At 47.2% G+C, this 18,479-nt stretch overlaps 1 protein-coding gene and 1 long non-coding RNA gene across 8 annotated transcripts in view; one reads left to right on the top strand and one right to left on the bottom strand.

Annotated features, from left to right (window-relative positions):
* Positions 1–18,479, top strand: part of AMDHD2 (amidohydrolase domain containing 2) — a 27,218-nt gene extending 8,739 nt beyond the window's left edge. For 3 of the 6 annotated variants that reach the window (XM_065558642.1, XM_065558641.1, XM_065558643.1), the window contains 7 exons: positions 256–468; positions 2,710–2,798; positions 3,320–3,464; positions 4,567–4,674; positions 5,406–5,474; positions 16,602–16,703; positions 17,346–18,479. In XM_065558642.1, coding sequence (XP_065414714.1) covers positions 256–468; positions 2,710–2,798; positions 3,320–3,464; positions 4,567–4,674; positions 5,406–5,474; positions 16,602–16,703; positions 17,346–17,434 — 815 coding nt within the window. In that variant the 3' untranslated portion in view covers positions 17,435–18,479. The remainder of the gene's footprint in view (positions 1–255; positions 469–2,709; positions 2,799–3,319; positions 3,465–4,566; positions 4,675–5,405; positions 5,475–16,601; positions 16,704–17,345) is intronic. The other 3 variants (XM_065558645.1, XM_065558644.1, XM_065558646.1) reach the window with 1 other exon arrangement.
* On the bottom strand, positions 7,552–15,605 carry LOC135973787 (uncharacterized). Of its 2 annotated transcripts, none has more exons than XR_010590812.1 (2): positions 13,082–15,605; positions 7,552–10,344 (listed from the first exon to the last, which is right to left on the bottom strand). It is a non-coding gene; the product is annotated as an uncharacterized LOC135973787 (long non-coding RNA). The 2 variants fall into 2 exon arrangements; XR_010590811.1 differs by having other exon boundaries at positions 13,090–15,605.

Here is an 18,479-nt window from a genome sequence, read left to right as displayed (position 1 = left end):
CCATCCCGATTTTTCACACTTGCTGTCTAGTCACCCTACAGGGAGATACGAAAAAGCCTTGACTTTCTCCTACTCTGCAGCTGCCTGTTTTTTCATTCTCAGAGCCAGCTTGATGGGGGAGGGGTTTGGCAAGCCCCAGGGTGGGGCTGGCCAGGAGAGGGGATTGGCTGGGCTGAGGTGGGGCGGTGGGTGTCCTCACCCTTGGGGTAAGAAAGGGAAACAGTTGTGGGTATTTTTTCTCTCCCTGGTGGGCAGGGGCCCATCTGGAGGGGCCTTTCATAAGCAAAGAGAAGAAGGGGGCGCACCCAGAACATTACCTCAGCACCTTTGAATCGGGAGCTTTCCAGGACCTGCTTGCCACCTACAGGCACCTGGACTGCGTCCGGATCGTTACCCTGGCCCCTGAGATGAAGAGGAGCAGTGAGGTGATCCAGGAACTCACCAGACGGGGCATCTGTGTCTCGCTGGGTAAGGGTGTCTGCTGGCTAGGGCCTGGTAGGCTATGTGGGTGGGTCTGGGTAGTCCCTTAAAGGCCCAATCTGTTTGCTCACATTGCTCACCCTGGGCCTGATCCTCTGCTCTGTCACACTGGTCTCATGCCAGTGCAGGTGCATTGAGGTTAATGGATAGTTTCAGAGTAGCAGCCGTGTTAGTCTGTATCCGCAAAAAGAACAGGAGTACTTGTGGCACCTTAGAGACTAACAAATTTATTAGAGCATAAGCTTTCGTGGACTACAGCCCACATTGGCCAAACCGGACAGTCTCTACGCAAAAGAATTAATGGACACAAATCTGACATCAGGAATCATAATACTCAAAAACCAGTGGGAGAACACTTTAACCTGTCTGGTCATTCAATGTCAGACCTGCGGGTGGCTATATTACAACAGAAAAACTTCAAAAACAGACTCCAATGAGAGACTGCTGAGCTGGAATTGATATGCAAACTAGACACAATCAACTCAGGATTGAATAAGGACTGGGAATGGCTGAGCCATTACAAACATTGAATCTATCTCCCCTTGTAAGTATTCTCACACTTCTTATCAAACTGTCTGTACTGGGCTATCTTGATTATAACTTCAAAAGTTTTTTTTCCTCTTACTTAATTGGCCTCTCAGAGTTGGTAAGACAACTCCCACCTGTTTATGCTCTCTGTGTGTGTGTGTATATATATCTCCTCAATATTTATTCCACTCTATATGCATCCGAAGAAGTTGGCTGTAGTCCACGAAAGCTTATGCTCTAATAAATTTGTTAGTCTCTAAGGTGCCACAAGTACTCCTGTTCTTTTTGAGGTTAATGGAGTTACTCTAGCAAATCAGGCCACTGTCTGTAGTGCAAAGTGCATGCAGTGTCTTCAAGCCAACATGGATATGAGAACGCTATCAGCTGCATAGTAACCATAATGGTGCATTAGTGCAAGCTGTCTGCATTGGATTTCCCTTTGTGTCTTTTTCCAGCCTCAAAGGAAAACCTTTCTGCTTCCACTCCTCATGTCCACAACTGTGCAGAGTCACTGTTCTTCATCTCTGTAACATGGCTCTAAACTGGGTGGGCATATCTGACGGTGTGCGTATCTTAGTGTTTCAAAGTGCTTGTAAATAAGGACCAAATTCCACTTTGATAAGAGTGAGCAACTCTGACCCCAGCAAGATGTAGGAGTGGGGTGCGCGGGCCATCTGTATTTGAGGACAGAATATGATCCTGACCTTTACTTGTCTTAAACTTAGCTAAGACCCCAGTGAGGGCCAACCACATGCAAAGGTTCAACTTCTAAAGTTAACCTGTTTGAATTCTCCTTGCACAAAGAGGCTTAAGTGTCCAGCTGTAGCCACCTTAAATGGGACTGCTTTCTAGACAGTGCAGAATACCTGCCCTCTGAAAACTAGGGCCTCTTACTGTGTTTCAAGTTACACACCCAAAAATGGAGGCATCACTAATCTCTGGAAAATTTAGCACAGTCCATTTTTTTTTTTTTTTTTTTTTTAAGTGGAAGCCATGTGCACAGAGCACTGGCTGTATTTTTCTCATGTTCTCCTCACAAGCTCCCCTTTGGTGCTGAGATAAAGGATAGAAAAACTTAACCCTTCCCCTGAGTTGTTCCTCTTTGGGCTGAAATTGATGAACCATGCAAAAGAAGGGTTTATGCAACAAATCTGTATATAATCGGCCATAGCGTTCGCTGCCCTACAGGCCATATAAAAAAAAATCCAGAAGGGCAAATTTCTGCCTCCAGTGAGATTCGGGGCCCCTGGAAAGGACTACGGTTCTCATCTTCATTGGGCAAAACAAAAGCTCATTCCATCACTGTAACAAAGCCCCGAGATCTCATCAGCACCCTCAGCACCTGAAGAAGAGCTCCATGTAAGTTCAAAAGCTTGTCTCTCTCACCAACAGAAGTTGGTCCAGTAAAAGATATTACCTCACCCACTTTGTCTATCTTCTGAAGTCTTTGGAAGCCATGGTACACTGCAGTAGGGATCCAAATTCATCTCAACCACTGGCACTAGAACTTCTATGCTCCAGCTGGGTTCTGAATGGGGCTGTCAGAACTGGAGTGTAGCATGATTGAATAATAGGTGGATTTCCAGCAAACTTCTAGTGATTTGTGGACTGAGCACACTTGCCCCTGGGTGTTATTGGAGTAAATGGGGAGAGTAAAGGGGGAAATAGCCAAAGAAGTCACCTGATGCTCTTTGTTCGCAGGACATTCTGTGGCTAATCTGTCTCAGGCAGAGGAAGCTGTCCGACATGGTGCTACTTTTATCACCCATCTCTTCAATGCAATGTTACCTGTAAGTAACCGAGGGAGCCCACTGCCTGCCCGTGGCTCACTCTGGCTTGTCTTCTCCTCCACGGACATTTATTCTCTGCCACGCATCTGGGTGGGTTGTCGGCAAGGGGAAGTGACTCTGGGTCTAAACGCACAAGCCCCTATTGCCAGAAATGAAGACACAGCTCTGTTAGCTAAGACTGTAGCAGCCTCATCAAACTTTATACATGGACCAACCACCATTAGTGGGGGATAAAGTGCCACCCTGAGTGGGTCTGGGTTATATCACCATGCATGCCTCTTCATTGTCACTACGTCCAGCTGCTGCCTTCATGGCAGCACCCCCTAGCCAGGGCACTAGGGTGACCAGACAGTAAGTGTGAAAAATCAGGTCAGGGGTTGGGGGGGCAATAGGCATCTATATAAGACAAAGCCCCAAATATCGGGACTGTCCCTATAAAATTGGGGCATCTACGGGGCACTGGCAGCCTGTGGGTTTCTTCGTGGCAGGTATCACACCTGTTTTCTCATCCCTTTGCACAGTTCCACCATCGCGACCCTGGGATTGTGGGGCTGCTGACGAGTGACCAGATTCCTGCCAGGCAGAGGGTGTTCTATGGCATGATATCAGATGGGATCCACACCAACCCTGCAGCTCTGAGAATTGCGCATCGAGCACACCCCAAAGGTGAATCACTGGGGATCCCCTTGGTCTGGACAGCACAGCACCTCTGAACCCAAATGCTGTGCCCATCTGGATTGCTTTTCTCCCAGCTGATGTGCAGCATCCTCCTCAAATGGTACCAGATGGGATTACTTCCACTTAAGAATGGTGTGTGTCAGGGGCCTGGCTGGCTCTGGATAGTGGGAGCTTTCACCTCTAGGTTACTGGTTTCAGACTAGTACGGCTTGTGCATCATTTGCTGATCACATGGTGCTGGTTTCTCCTCCTTGTTCCTGCTAAAAGAAGCTGAAAACCCATGATTCATTGCTATTGTTTCCATGTGAGCAGTTGCTGTAGCTGCCCAAAGGCTGTTCTATAGTCAGGAGTGTGGGGAGGAGCAGGCTCCCGGAGTATCTCTGAGGTATGGCCTGTGCTGTTGGGGCTCCCTCCAGCTCCCAAAGAATGGGTGTCTGCATAGCACACGGTCATGGAGAGTGGGGCTAACTGCACCCTTGTTGACCATCTCAGGAGAGATGCCCAGAGAATGTCCCAAGTTCTTGCCCTGGGGATGAGGCCTCCCAGCTTGGGGGAGGCCCATTGGTAGCCCAATGTGAGGTGAAGAGTGGCTCTGTCACTGCCCATGCTCTACCTGTTCTGCGGATAACCAGGGGACTTCAGGCACCAGGGCACTCCTGCACCCTTCTCCAGTGCTGTGTGAAAGGAATCCTGTGTGTCAATGGCCCCTCATGAGTAGAGTCCAGTGTCACTCCCCACCCACTACTGCACTTACACGTTCCCTGTGGCTCAGAATTACCCAGCTTATAGCCTGGTCCTTCAGCCCAAACCTCTGTGACCAGCCCAAAGCTTTGTGCTTGTCTTATGAAACAGTCTGTCTTCTCCATCTTCTTTTCCTCCCCACTTTCCTAAGCTACAGTCAGCCCTGCACCCAGAAGGCGCAGTGCTCTCGGGAGAGTCCTCCTTGCTGGGTCACAGACATCCTGACTGCTGCTATTACCACTCCCAGCAGAGCGAAATGCCTGGGACTTGCACTGAAGAACTGGAGAGAAACCCCCTGCAAAGCTGGGCTGAAGGCTAGAGCTAATGTGGCCCCTCCTTGTCCCCTTAGGCCTGGTGCTGGTGACAGACGCCATTGCTGGAATGGGGCTGGCCCCAGGGAGGCACACCCTGGGCCAGCAGGTGATCGAGGTGGACGGGCTGAACACATACATTGCAGGTGAGCACTCCATACGCAGCCTGGTCACCTTCAGCCCCCACCTAGGGCCGTGTGTGTTTTAAGGTAGATCCCTGGGCCTTCCAGATGGCTCCACTGGCTGCAGAGCGGGTGTGAGCCCTGTGTGTGCTGACCTAGCAAAGGCTGGCAGTGCCATGAGGGAGCCCGCTGTCGCCTGGCCCAGAAGGGAGTGCCCTTTGGCTTGTCTCACCTGCTGCTGGCTGATTGAAATCCTGACCCCTGATGGTGTGGTACCTTGTAAGGGGAAAGGCTGGGGAGGACATATGAGAAAATGGTGCCACATCTCAAGGGGCACTGGTATGAGGCACACCCTCTGCCATTATGGGAGGTCTCCTTGCATTATGTGGGACAATAGCATCTACTTCATCCCCCATTAAAGCCCAACCCACTCCCAGGGTTGTGGTGCCCATGAAAGTGAGGTGCCAGGAGCACAGGGCACAGTCAGGCATGGGGTGAGCGGGAGCTGGCCATGCACCTCTAACAACCTGTAATTTCCAGTCCAGAACCTCCCTCCAACCATACTCCTCAGTCCTGCCCTGTCACACCCCTTGCGACCCCAGCCTATTGCCAAAATCTGCCATGGCTTCTCTGGAGCCGAGGCTGAGAGCCCTTAGACTCGTTCCACTTGTGGAATAGGATTGTAACCCTACGGGGACCATTGCTGTTAGATGGCTGGTGGATCTGCTCAGTTTCCTGTCTTTTCTCCTGCTCAGGGACGAAGACCCTGAGTGGCAGCGTAGCAACCATGGACTCCTGTGTTCGGCACTTCCTGGAAGCCACAGGTGAGCCCAACTCACCTACTCTCTGCCTGCGGGCTCTGGGATGGAGAACAGTGCCCCTTGCTGTTATCACTTCTCCTAGGGCCAAAGGTCTCTACACCTATCCAGAGAGCGTAGTAAGGAGATCCTCTCCCCAGACAAGGCTGGCTATGGGCATTCTTTCCAAGCCCTCTTGGAGTCCCAGGTCAGCTAGCAGGCAGAGCCACACTGGGTGCCAGCCAGGGAGAGATTAGGCTTTACTTTTACTGCAGTGAGAACAAGCGAGCTCCTCCGTAGTCACAGGTGCAAAGGGATCAAAGGTGAATAATCTTGTCCACAACTTCTGATTCCTCCCTTCCTCCCTCCAGCCACACCACAACTGCTCATCCCTCTCCTGCAACCCCTCTGGGCCTTTCCCCGCGAGCACCATCCAAGAGTAACTATTAAAAAGCTATGTCTGAGTTGCTCACATGTGAGTCCCTTGTGTCCCCAGTGGTTCAGCAAAGTGTCCATTTCTCTGTATGATTGTTCACTCTGCTCCCGGAGAAGGGGGTTACCAGGCTGGGTTGGGACCTGTCATATTAACTTCAAGGGTCAGAAGAGATAGTGTTAAACTCTTCTACTGTCCAACATAAAATGAGTGATGCAAAGAGGTCCAGGGTCTCTCAACCGGGGCCTTGGTGTAGTCAATTTCTTGGTAAACACGCAAAAGCATTCATTCTAAAACTGAATGTTTATTGATCACGAACAAGAAAGAACAAGAAATAAAAACAAGCATTTATACTGAAACTGAAATTGAGTGATTACGCAAAACAAGCTTAATCAAATCCTTTAAAGTCGCTCTCCTTTGGGAGAAAAATATTAGTCTCATTTTCAGAACAACCTTTCTTTGAGAAAAGAAAAGGGTTAAATTTACATTCAGTCCTGATGTGAAAAGGGTATTCATTTCTCCTGTGTCTGACTGACAGACCCACACAAGGTGGAGGGGAAGATAGGACAGAAAAGGTGGGGAACGTACGGCTGTGATGGGTTCAGTCACAGAGACCCCCTTGGGACTGCTGAGACTATCTCTGAGCCCATTTTCTCTGCCAGTTTGGGCTTCCAGAAACCTGCCTTGTTGAGTCAGACACGCCAGTCTGCTCCAACACAGACCCAGGGTCAGAATCACACACCCCAAAGCTGCAGACTTAACTGAAAATGGCTTAAGAAGTGCTCCTGTCTCTAGCACCCAGACACCCAGCTCCTAGTGGGATCCAAACCCCAAATAAATTTGTTTTACTCTGTATAAAGCTTATACAAGATAAACTCATAAATTGTCTGCTCTCTATAACACTGATAGAGATGCATAGCTGTTTGCTCCCCCAGGTATTAATTGCTTACTCTGGGTTAATTAATAAGCAAAAGTGATTTTATTAAGCATAAAAAGTAGGATTGAAGTGGTTCCAAGTAATAATAGAACAAAGTTAGTTACCAAGCAAAATAAAACAAAACATGCAAGTGTAAACCTAATACACTAAGAAACTGATTACAGATAAAATCTCACTCCAGAGATGTTCCAATAAGCTTCTTTCACAGACTGGACTCTTTCCTAGTTTGGGCCCAGTCCTTTCCCCTGGTAAAGTTCTTGTTCCAGCTCAGGTGGTAGCTGGGGGATTTCTCATGACTGCAGCCCCCTTTGTTCTGTTCCACCCCCTTCTATAGCTTTGGCCCAAGGTGGGAATCCTGTGTCTCTCTGGGTTCCCACCCCTCCGTCTAAATGGAAAAGCACCAGGTTTAAGATGGATTACAGTATCAGGTGACATGGTCACATGTCACTGTAAGACCTCATTCTTCATTACCCACAGGCTGGCCCCCACATCCACAAGAAGGCTTGCAGGTAAATAAACCATCTACAGCCAATTGTCCTAGTCAGTGGGTGCCATCAAGATTCTAAACCACCATTAATGGCCCACACTTTGCATAATTACAATAGGACCTCAGAGTTAACTTCATATTTCTAGTTTTAGATACAGGAATGATACGATACATACACACAAGTAGGATGAACGCACTCAGTAGATTATAAGCTTGGTAATGTCGGAGAAAAACAGAGTTCTCACTATTTGTTTAGGTACAGCAAGTCAAATGCTTTATTAACTCTCACAATTGCGCGGAGGGAGAGAGCTAAGCAGGTCTCTCAACAGGTAAACAATTACAGCAAGCATTTATACCTTTTGTTACAGACAATAATGAGAACAGTTGCATTTTGTTTATACATAGGCCATCTTGATATCTCATTTCCTCACTTGTTTTGACTCTTGCCAACATACAATATTTTCTATACCTTATCTACACAAGGTCTTCTACACCTTATCTATACCAGGTCATAATGACTTCTTACACAGTTCTTTCTCACCCGCCTCACACAATCCTCGCTTCTACAAATCTCGCGTTATCAGGGTTACAGTTAGCCTGACTCTTGCTAACGAACTGTCATGTATTGCATCCCCTTCCTGTCAGTTCTTTCTCTGCTTCCACAACCCCCCCTTTTGTACTACTAGTACAACAAACATTTTCAAATCTCTATTTGCATTAAATCTCGGAATTCAGATTCTACATCAGATGCTTCAACCTTAGGGGTTTTGATTGGATGTAATGACAATGCATGATGAGCATGGACATGAAAGGTATTACTATTATTACGTCCTTTACAACAACAATAACATACTCCTGCACAACACAAGCAATAACATTCCCATAGCGATAATATGAAGGGGTTGTTGTACAATCTTAGTCATATAACACAATACATCATACTTAGTACATAAGGTGGATACTCTATAAGCTGTCTGAAAGGCATACTTTTTAACTTGATACATATTTTGAAGCATGTGAATTTGCCCTTGTACTTCAGAGATTTTCTGAACCTCTGGTAACAGTGAAAGCAAATTTTGAAATCGATCAGGTACTAAACTAGTCCAATTAAAGGGTATCTGGAACCTAAGGACTACTTGCAAAATTCTATCTGCAGGCCAGTAAATAATATGATTGCCTGCAGTGGTAATGAGATTAAAATGTATGTCTTGCAATGTGGTGGCTTTAACATACACACAGCTATCATTAGCTTAAAAAATAAGTGTCCTGTCAGGGTAGTTCCTTGTCCCCTACCCTCCCAGCAAACGTAGTCATGAAGAGTAACAACTTCTCCTGGCTTCAGTTTACGGATACACTGAAGCTGTGGGGGTTGTAACGGCCAAAATGTCCATTGACTCCCTAACCCCATCCAAATGTCAGATGTAATCCCAGGAGCACTGACTAAAAATCGATTGGGCATACCAGGAGGTCTAATTTCCCAGATGTCTCGGTGAATTACCCAATCCCACATGCATCCTCCCCATGGACCCGGCAGGATTCGGTATGTGGGAGCCCACACCCCCTGAACCGGTCCATATGCTTGGAAGGAGCACTGAGAACGTCCACACTTCCACCCAGAAAGTTTCCAAGTATGTCTCCATGGCCACAGATCAGATGGTACTCCTGATGTGTCTGTAAGGGCAGTGGGCCAAGCCTGATGCTCTAGATCATTCCGAATGGCCATTAGCTGGTCATTCAGAAAATCCTGAATTTCTGAACATGCTAGATCCCACTGCAATGCCTTCCCAGCTTCAGTGATATTCAATACCATCTCTGTCAGCAACTTCTGGGTCATTGAACTAAGGGCGGAAATAACATGTAACTCACCAACTCCAGCCTGTACCTGGGTTAGTTGTGCTCCAGAAACAAGGCCAATGGCCTTCTCTAGTTGCCCCAATTTCTCATCATGTTCTTGGTTCTTAAAAATATTCCAAACTGCTGCTGCATTATTGGCCCCATCCCAAAGGGATCCGGTCAAGTCTCTCTTCTTTCTAGAGGAAATAACCCAAGCCCTCTGTTGTGCTAATCTAATGGCAGCCCCCTGTGAGCAATTATAAATTCTTGGGGTTCATTGGTAGTGATATCATATACTTTTATCTCCACTGATCCATTCAATTGTTCGCTTATATGGGATATCCTGAACCTTAAAAATATATTTTTTTAAACAATATTTAAATAAATCACTAAAGTGTGAAGGCGTTAGTCGTTGGTTTTATCAAATATATGGCATTGTCTGTATTTGGATGTGTTACAGGGGTAATAGTGTAATGGAGGAGATGGCCGGGGCAATGGCAACAAGGTGCCTTTGGTACTTATCATTTAAAATCCAATTAGGGAGGGCAATACATGCTGAAGGACTTATCCAAAACACAGGGCGCAGCCTGTAGAATAAACCCCAAAATCCAATCAATACCACGTTCCCAAGCATGGGTCCCACAAGTTTCTTCCTGCCAGTGTATAATTCTTTGTTTCTTCACCAGGGTCAGTTCTTAATGTCTCTTGTAGTCAGGAATCCCTGGACTTTGTGGTTTCAGTGAAGCAAGTGTTCCTTCTTCTCTTTTCCTGAAACAGTGTGGTTTAGCATCATACAGGGGAGAGGTTACTAGCACATCACCCTGTAATGGTTTTGCTTCTTCTAGAAAAAATCCAGAGGCACAGTAGGTCTGTCAGTGGACAAGGGAGAGGTTACTAGCACTTCACCTTGTCTTTTTCTTTCTTTCTTTCTTTTTCCTGCTGTCCAGAAGACACAGCAGAGCTAGAAGGAGAAATAGGCTTATCATCAGTCGGAGGTGGAGGGGTCTTTTTACAGTGAGAAGCATGGGTCCAGGCAGGTAGTCCTTGGCACTTCACAGTGGTGGTGGTGGTGGTTAACAGGACTTGGAAAGGGCCTTTCCAGTGTGGAGCCAAAGCAGTCTTTCGTTGATGGACTTTACGTAGACTCAGTCTCCTTGTTTCAATGAATGGCAGGGCTGCTAGGGTCTTTGGGTAGCACTTCTTTTATCTGTGAGAAAAGAAACCTAACACATTTCGTTAATGCCTGGCAGTGTTTTGCAGATCTCATAGTTGTTTGGGCACATTCAGGCCCCCCTTTTCTTGGCTATCAGCCAAGTCTTAGCTGTGGGCAGTGTCCTTGGATGGTGCCAGCATCTTATCTTTGGACTGAGCTTGCTAGCTATTTTTCCTCAGTTAACTCATTCTGTTCTTTTTCCTTCTCCCCTTCTTGGCTTCTTTTAACCTACAAAGGAAACTTCCACTCTTCACTCATACACCTTTTCCCAACAATGAACACATACACATTGCCATTATACAGTACATTAGTCTTATTACTCAATGTATGCCATGTACACCCTTCCAGTAAAATAACTTTATTACAGAGCTTTGGAGCAACAAACCAGGACAAGCACACCCACTTTTGAGGAGTCCACTCGGTACAACCTCAGGTGTCCAATAGCTTTCCTCCCTCCCCAGCCCTCTGGCTAGAAATCTGAAGTAGCCAGAAGGATCCCATGGGCAATATGGGGAGTGGGTTAACCTTCCATGTCCTTGCTTCCAAAGACTGTTGGTATGCAAATTTTAACAACAATTTTTTCAATTAAAAAAATCTGGCCAATGAAGTTTCTTTTTCTTACTTAAGCAAATGTATTAGACTTTAGTATATCACATTTTCCTGATTTATCCAAACACTTTTTGTATTCCAAGCTGAATAAAAACAAGTATCTGCTTTTTGATTTAACCCTTCTATTTAATTTTGAACTAGACGGTCTTATGAAAATATTAAACCCAACAATTCTGGCCACAAGACAAACACCACAAGACAGGACAAAGAACACAAAAATAATTCCTATTGTACCAGTAAATGCATGGTACATTGAATGCTGTTCAGCTGGCATCCGTTTTCTCTGATGATCTGAAAGACAAAAGAACAGAGGTCTACCCCTTCTGGGTAGTCAGTCATTACTTAAAATATTTCCTTTATATACACACATACTCTTGTTGATTTTAGACAAAACAGAGGAATTACCCCATATTTCCTTGTATTTGTTTCATAGGCAGCCCAGGTTTCAGTGGCTTCTACCTTATTAGTTAGAAAATTGCATTAATAGAGATGCTTTCTGGCTTGCTTCCAGATCCAAAGCTATCCACAGCTTAAAGATTCTTACTTAAGAAGTCACAATTAACTTTCCCAGACTTTTGATTGCCTTTTACTTCTAACTCCTGCTTTCAAACACCCAGTGATCTGAAAGAGACAACACAACCTATATTGGTAGGTTTGCATTTCTTTTACCTCTGCTACAATATACACTGCACATGTTCTGGGGAAAATGCACATCCTATCCACAATTCAATTTCCACAACACTAGCCACATCAATTTCTACACAAGGTGTAACTGTTTCTTTTGTGCTTACAAAATCTCCATGCACCCCTAGTAAAGTGACAGCTCGACCACACAGAGCCAGGGGCACTGTCCTTCTCTCTCTTTTTACCAGATCTTTTATCTGCTATTTTGTTACCCAAAAACAAATTCAAATCTTTATTCTTTCCTGAACACTGGGTAAAGGCCATTTACTTAACATATAATTCAAAGGGCTATCCTTAGAGGGTTTTACCAGAGACCCACCCATCTGCCTGCTGATACTCTAACAGAGAATTACACAGAGAACAGAGGGAATTATGGCCTAATAGGATCCTATTACAGGAATTTCTACTAATACTGACCGCTACAGGGGATGGGACAGAAGGATCCCAATTCAACCTCAGAGCTTCATCGCACGCGATGGCTTCCACTCTGAGGAATTACGAATGAGAGGCTCAGTTCCATCCACACACCTAACACCTAAATGTATAAGACAGAAATTCATTAACCGGAGTCGCCATTAACTGTCACCAAAATATCGGGTCCACCTAGCTGAGAGCCAATAACAGCCAGACAGGGATAAGGAAGAGTTGCTTTATTCAGCAGAAGAAAGGAGAGCCTTGCACCTTGGTACAAAGACTCTGTTTTACACACATTTTACCATTTCAATTATTATCCTGGGGATTTGAAATCCCCATGCTTATAATTACTTACTCCTTTCCTTCCACTATGCCCTCAAAGTTTCCAACCTGTTCTCCAATCTCTCTATCTATTGCCTGCCCGCTTGGGCCCGATCCTGCTTTTCTCGCTGAACCGTCCCTTCCATGGGCACCGGCTTTTTCACTACCAATTTAGATAGGAGGGTGGGCTTCTCAACTAGCCCCCACCCTTCCTGGTCTCTTCTCTTAAACATTCTTACTCACAAGGCTACCCGAGTCCTCCCTCGTGAGGCTTGCCACTTGGGCAAAACGCATGACCCATTGGCATTTAACTATTCAATTTTCTCTTGTGGCAAACACACTGCTCTTACAGCATATGCAAACACAAATGGTTAAATTCTGACAAGTCCCTGAAGGACCGGTACTTGCTTAGCCAGTGCTTCCTTTTCTGCCTGGAAGTCCTGTCTCAAGGCTTGCAACTTGCCCTGGGCGTAGGTTTGAGTTGCTGCCTGGTTCATGATCTATGCTCTTAATTGCTCAATTCTAGTTATCAAGTACACAACTCTTCCATTTTCTCCAACTTCTCTATTGCCCAGTCCTGCTACGACTGGGGTAGATCCACCTGACACCCTTCCCGGTCAACCGGGGTGGAAAGAGGAATGCTAAATCCCTCTCCGGTTCTCAGACTTACTGCGGCTGAGAGTAGGCACACTTTCATACTCACACACATACGTCCAGACTGGCCATGTCTGTGTATAACGTTCAGAGAAGGTGCTGTGCAATCTCCAACTTGCTTCCTCTCTTGGGAGGGCAGTTCTTTTACACCCTGAGGTCTCCTGGGGCGTCTTTTCAGTGATTCCAGTCCAGGCCGGCTGCCTGTGGCTTCTTCAGCGTCCCCAAACCACGCCGGCTCCAGGGTCGCAAAGGCAGACTGTTGGATCTCACTGGACAGTTAAGCTTTGCAAATGTAATCTCAGCACTGTAACTTGTATTGCCTTTGGTTTGACTATGTCTATATTTTTTCACAGTCAGCTGGGGCCAAAAGCAGTTTTTCTTTGTACTTTGCCTGGTCTGCATTGATTCTTGACCTTGAACGCAGATTAACTTTCTCTTTATCTCTGGACCAAGCTGAATTTCAAATTAACCCGTTCCTTTCCTCAATAGACAAATTGCTCCCATTGTGTGTCAGAGGCTTTTTGGTGATTAAAAGCTCCTCTGAGATGTATGATCTTATCTAGATTGAAGGTACCTTCTAGTGGGCATTGTTTAGATGAATTTTCACGCGTGTAATGATTTCAATTCTCTAAATACCTGCAGGTTTTAGTACTATAATGTACGTACATGAAATAAGCTGGGGTACCCTTAGTGGGTGAGAGGGAATCCTTAGACTGTCCCCCACCCATTTTCCAATCACACACACAGGGAGGAGGATGCCCTGTCCGCGCTAGCGGCACATAAACTAAGGATCTCTCCCTACAGGGTATTCACACAGGAGAGACTAACGAGGATGGCCATGACCCTCCTACACCTCCCTTCAGCAAAGAGCGTCGGCTAGTCTCAGAGAGACGGCGCCGCTTACTCTCTTGCATCCAGTGAGATGATCAGACTGTCAGTGGCTCACACGGAGAGGAAAAGGGGAGGGAAGATGGGTTCACACACTCCTAGACCCAGGTAGCCTCCTCGCCGGACGATGCCAGGCCGAGTTAGTCCACCGTGGGTCGGATCGCCTAAAAGATCCTCTAGTTACCGGGCTTGCGTTAGAGTAGTTCTGATCACGAGCCAAAAGACTTCGCAGAGTACTCTGGGCGTCTTCCGGTAACACTCAATTCAACTGGTGTGTGTACACACACACACACACACACACACACACACACACACACACACACACACACACACACACACACACACACACACACACACACACACACACACACACACACACACACACACACACACACACACACACACACACCCCTACCTTATTCCAGGTACTATTCCCAAGTACCTCCAGGTACTATTCCCAAGTACCTCGATGCATCACTCGAGGCGGTAAAAACCCCTCCTGAGGCGGTAACAACCCCTCAACACCGGTGCATTCCTATGCACCTCGCATATGCATACAGGGGGCGGCAACAATTCCCCTAAGCCGCTCAGCATCTGACCTTGCTGCACAGTCAATAAGTTCGGATGGCATGAGCCCAACAGGGACAGACGGCCCCACGGACAGTCCTCCTCCGACACTCCAATAGAGATTTCAAAAGGTCTCCTACCTCTATTGTGGCGCCATGGGGTTCGAAGGGGAACGATCCGTAGCAGCTGCCGGTGCCTCTGCGGGCGTTGCCATCCCGGACGAGCCCCCAAATTGTTGGAGAAAAACAGAGTTCTCACTATTTGTTTAGGTACAGCAAGTCAGATGCTTTATTAACTCTCACAATTGCGTGGAGGGAGAGAGCTAAGCAGGTCTCTCAACAGGTAAACAATTACAGCAAGCATTTATACCTTTTGTTACAGACAATAATGAGAACAGTTGCATTTTGTTTATACATAGGCCATCTTGATATCTCATTTCCTCACTTGTTTTGACTCTTGCCAACATACAATATTTTCTATACCTTATCTACACAAGGTCTTCTACACCTTATCTATACCAGGTCATAATGACTTCTTACACAGTTCTTTCTCACCCGCCTCACACAATCCTCGCTTCTACAAATCTCGCGTTATCAGGGTTACAGTTAGCCTGACTCTTGCTAACGAACTGTCATGTATTGCATCCCCTTCCTGTCAGTTCTTTCTCTGCTTCCACAGTAATGATACCTTACAAGAGACTTTTTGCATAAAGCATATTCCAGATACATTATATTCACGCTCATCAGCATATTTCCATAAAATCATATGGAGCAACGTCACAATGGCTTTTGTTGATGTCTTTGGAATCCTGGATGGCTGGTCAGTCTCAAATGGATGCTTTGGCTGGCAGGTTGACCACAGCCCCTGTTGCTTGGACCCTGGTTCACTTTCCGGTCAGGGATGTCATCTGGTTGGGTCTTTTCTCCTTAGATGGGGCAAGGCTGTGGTCAGCTCATCTCGCTGTGCTGATGCAGTGCAGCTGATTTCAGGATGATAGAAAGCCAAGAGAGTAAGAAATAGGACAGGAGGAGGGACGGTGCGGGGAACAACCTGAAAGGAAGGAGACAAAACAGGATCTTGTGCATCTCTGCGATGCTGGCAATGAAGTATCCCCACTGATGGACTGAGGACTGGGTGTCATAATGCTGTGATTATTTTCATCTAAGAGTTCTGAAAATCAAGTTCCTTAATGGAGAGCAAGGCCAGCTGGCATTCTGCCTGGAAGAAAGTATTTCAGTCTGGTTTGCTGCTTCTATCTTGGGGTGAGGGGAGATGAACTGAGATGCATGGGGGAGGGATAGCTCAGTGGTTTGAGCATTGGCCTGCTAAACCCAGGGTTGTGAGTTCAATCCTTGAGGGGGCTATTTAGGGATCTGGGGCAAAAATTGGGGATTGGTCCTCCTTTGAGTAGGGGGTTGGACTAGATGATCTCCTGATGTCCCTTCCAACCCTGATATTCTAGGGTGGGGTGGGGAAGAGAGTCTCTTTTTTTTTTTTAAGGAAATCCCCAAAGGGGAAATGTTGGTGTCAGAGTTCATCCCCCCCCCACATTATTTTCTCTACCAATTAGACCCAATATCTCTCACACCAATTTTGGTCCATTAACTTCTGGTTCCACATCTTCTGTTTTTACCAAGGATGATTTCAACACAGTCCTTGAATCATACCGTCAGGTCTCCTTATGTTTGGACTAGCCTAGCTTCTTTGTCTGGTTCTTTTGCACTTGTTTATAATCATTTATTGGCAACTTAACCTATTGCTCATGGTTAATTTCCAAGTAGGCAAAAATTGTTGGTTAGCGTGTCGGCTTATGAGCTTTCACGTGCTTTTGTACGTTTCAGCTTCCCACGGGGGTAAATGTTATGGGCCCAGTAGTCACAGCAGACCCTGTGTGTCTGATTTCAGCATGTGGCTGGCTAGCAGCCAGCAGCCCCCTGCTGTTCCATTTCCCACAGAGATGGCTGTCAGTATCTTGGCAGGACCCTGATTCAGCTGGCACCTTGCTCCAGCAGCCCTGCCTTGTCTGAAGGGCTGCCCGGTGTGGGAAGCAGTGGAGAGGTCCTGAAAGAGGATGTCTGTTAACTGCCATAACAAGGTGCTGTTCTTCCCCAAAGGATGCACTGTGGAAATGGCCCTGGAGGCAGCATCCCTCCATCCTGCCCAGCTCCTGGGAATTGAGCACCGAAAGGGGACCCTGAACTATGACACCGATGCAGGTATCGGCACGATTGCAGGTTGATGCACCAATTCACCATTCTCCACAGTGTCGTCTGGTGGCTGAGGCTAGGGCTGGAGTAGCAGTGAGCTCCCCAGCCCACCATCACCATTCCCCATGGGGGTGGCTCCTAGAAGGAGCTGAGGCTGACGTACCTATGAGCTCCCTCACCATTGGGGCTGCTACACCATTCCCTACAGCGCCTCCTACTGATACAGGATGGGGCTGGCATAGCTGGGGTCTGCTGGCTGAGGCTCAGTAACATGCCCTCTCAAGCTTGGCCTTAGCACTTGGATTGGGAAATGGCTCCTTTGGTTCCTATTGTCTCTGTTTGAATCCAGTCCTCTTGTGCAGTCTAGTCCCTGTGGCAGTCTGTAAACCAGGGGAGGTCACTCCACCTGTACAGACTCAAGATGCAACTGCCCCTCCCCAGAATGGCAGAGTTGCCAGCCTGGGTAGGGGCAGTTCTACCACTGTTTGGGGTACGTGCCTTACCGTAAATCCTCTGCGGTCTCCATGGGTATTGGAATGTCTCCTCCATCAGCAGGAAAACCCTTACAGTCCTTTCCCATGGCAACCCCAACAGATCAAGCACCCCTCCTGCTGCCTCTGATTCCTGCTTCCTCTCTTCTGTCTGTTGCAGATTTCCTGCTGCTGGACAACAGCTTACAGGTGCGAGCCACGTACATCGCAGGTGAACGGGTCTGGAGTCAGGACACCTTCACTATATGAAACCAGAGACTCACCTGGGACTGGCAGCACTCCCTCCAACCCTGGTGCCAACTACCAGCTCCCCCAAGCGCCATGCTCAGTGGTCGCTGGCAGCCACATTGTCCTCTCCCTCTCAAAGAACGCTTTTGTAAGACCTTGGTGTTTCTTCCTCCTGGGTCACCCTTGAAAGTACCAAAGAACTGCATGTTCCAGAGCAGCCCTTGCTTTCAGTTGCCAGCCCTGCCTGCAATGAGTTTGTCAGCTGTCTGCTAGACAAGAGGTAAAAGAGTGGGTGGAGCTCTGCTGCTGGGATCACTCTGCGATGGAGCCACCTGAAGGACAAGGTGCCTGTCTGTCTCTGTTCTCTCTCTTGAGCACTGGATTTGAGCCCTGCTGTAGAGGAAAGGGAAGCTACTCCATGCACTGTTCTGTTTCGATATGTGCCCACATTGGCCTATGTGCATATCACAGCACACACACAACACTAACTTCACTTCCCAGAATAGGCCTCTGGCTGTGCCCTTTGTCTCTCACCATCGGGCCTATTAATGCCAGTGTGTTGACTTCCCAATGTTCATCTGCCCATTTTCTAGAGAAATCCCAGTGGCCTTGAAGCAGCTCTGCTGACAGCCTGCAATCTGGCTGGGAGCCTGGGGAGGGGGCGATGTCTCTACCTGGCACTGTCAGCCAAGGGCCGTGAGTTCATGTCACACCCTTGATCTCCTGTACCCCGAAGCAGAGTACTCACCACCTCGCTCAGGCCGTGGGCAGCCCTAGTGCCTTGTGTTGCTCCCTGGGATGAGACCCTCACCACCAATTTTCATCCTGGGCTGAATCCTCAGGGCTGTGTACAAACCCATGAAAAGCAGGAGCTGCTGGTTCCTTGTGCTGTCTTGCTGTGTGGGCAGTGATTTTGTCTGCTGGGTGCATGGACTTCATTCTGCAGCAGAAAGCAGTGTTGTTCTTGAACTGTATACACATGCAAAGTGGGTCTTACAGGCTCTAGTATATATTCCCATCTGTATTAAACTAATATGATTGGAAAGCTTCCCGAGGACGCTACACA

Source organism: Chrysemys picta, chromosome 10 (genome assembly GCF_011386835.1).
Source record: "Chrysemys picta bellii isolate R12L10 chromosome 10, ASM1138683v2, whole genome shotgun sequence".
In the NCBI taxonomy this organism is placed as follows: domain Eukaryota; kingdom Metazoa; phylum Chordata; order Testudines; family Emydidae; genus Chrysemys; species Chrysemys picta.
This window is presented reverse-complemented; position numbering and strand designations above follow the sequence as displayed.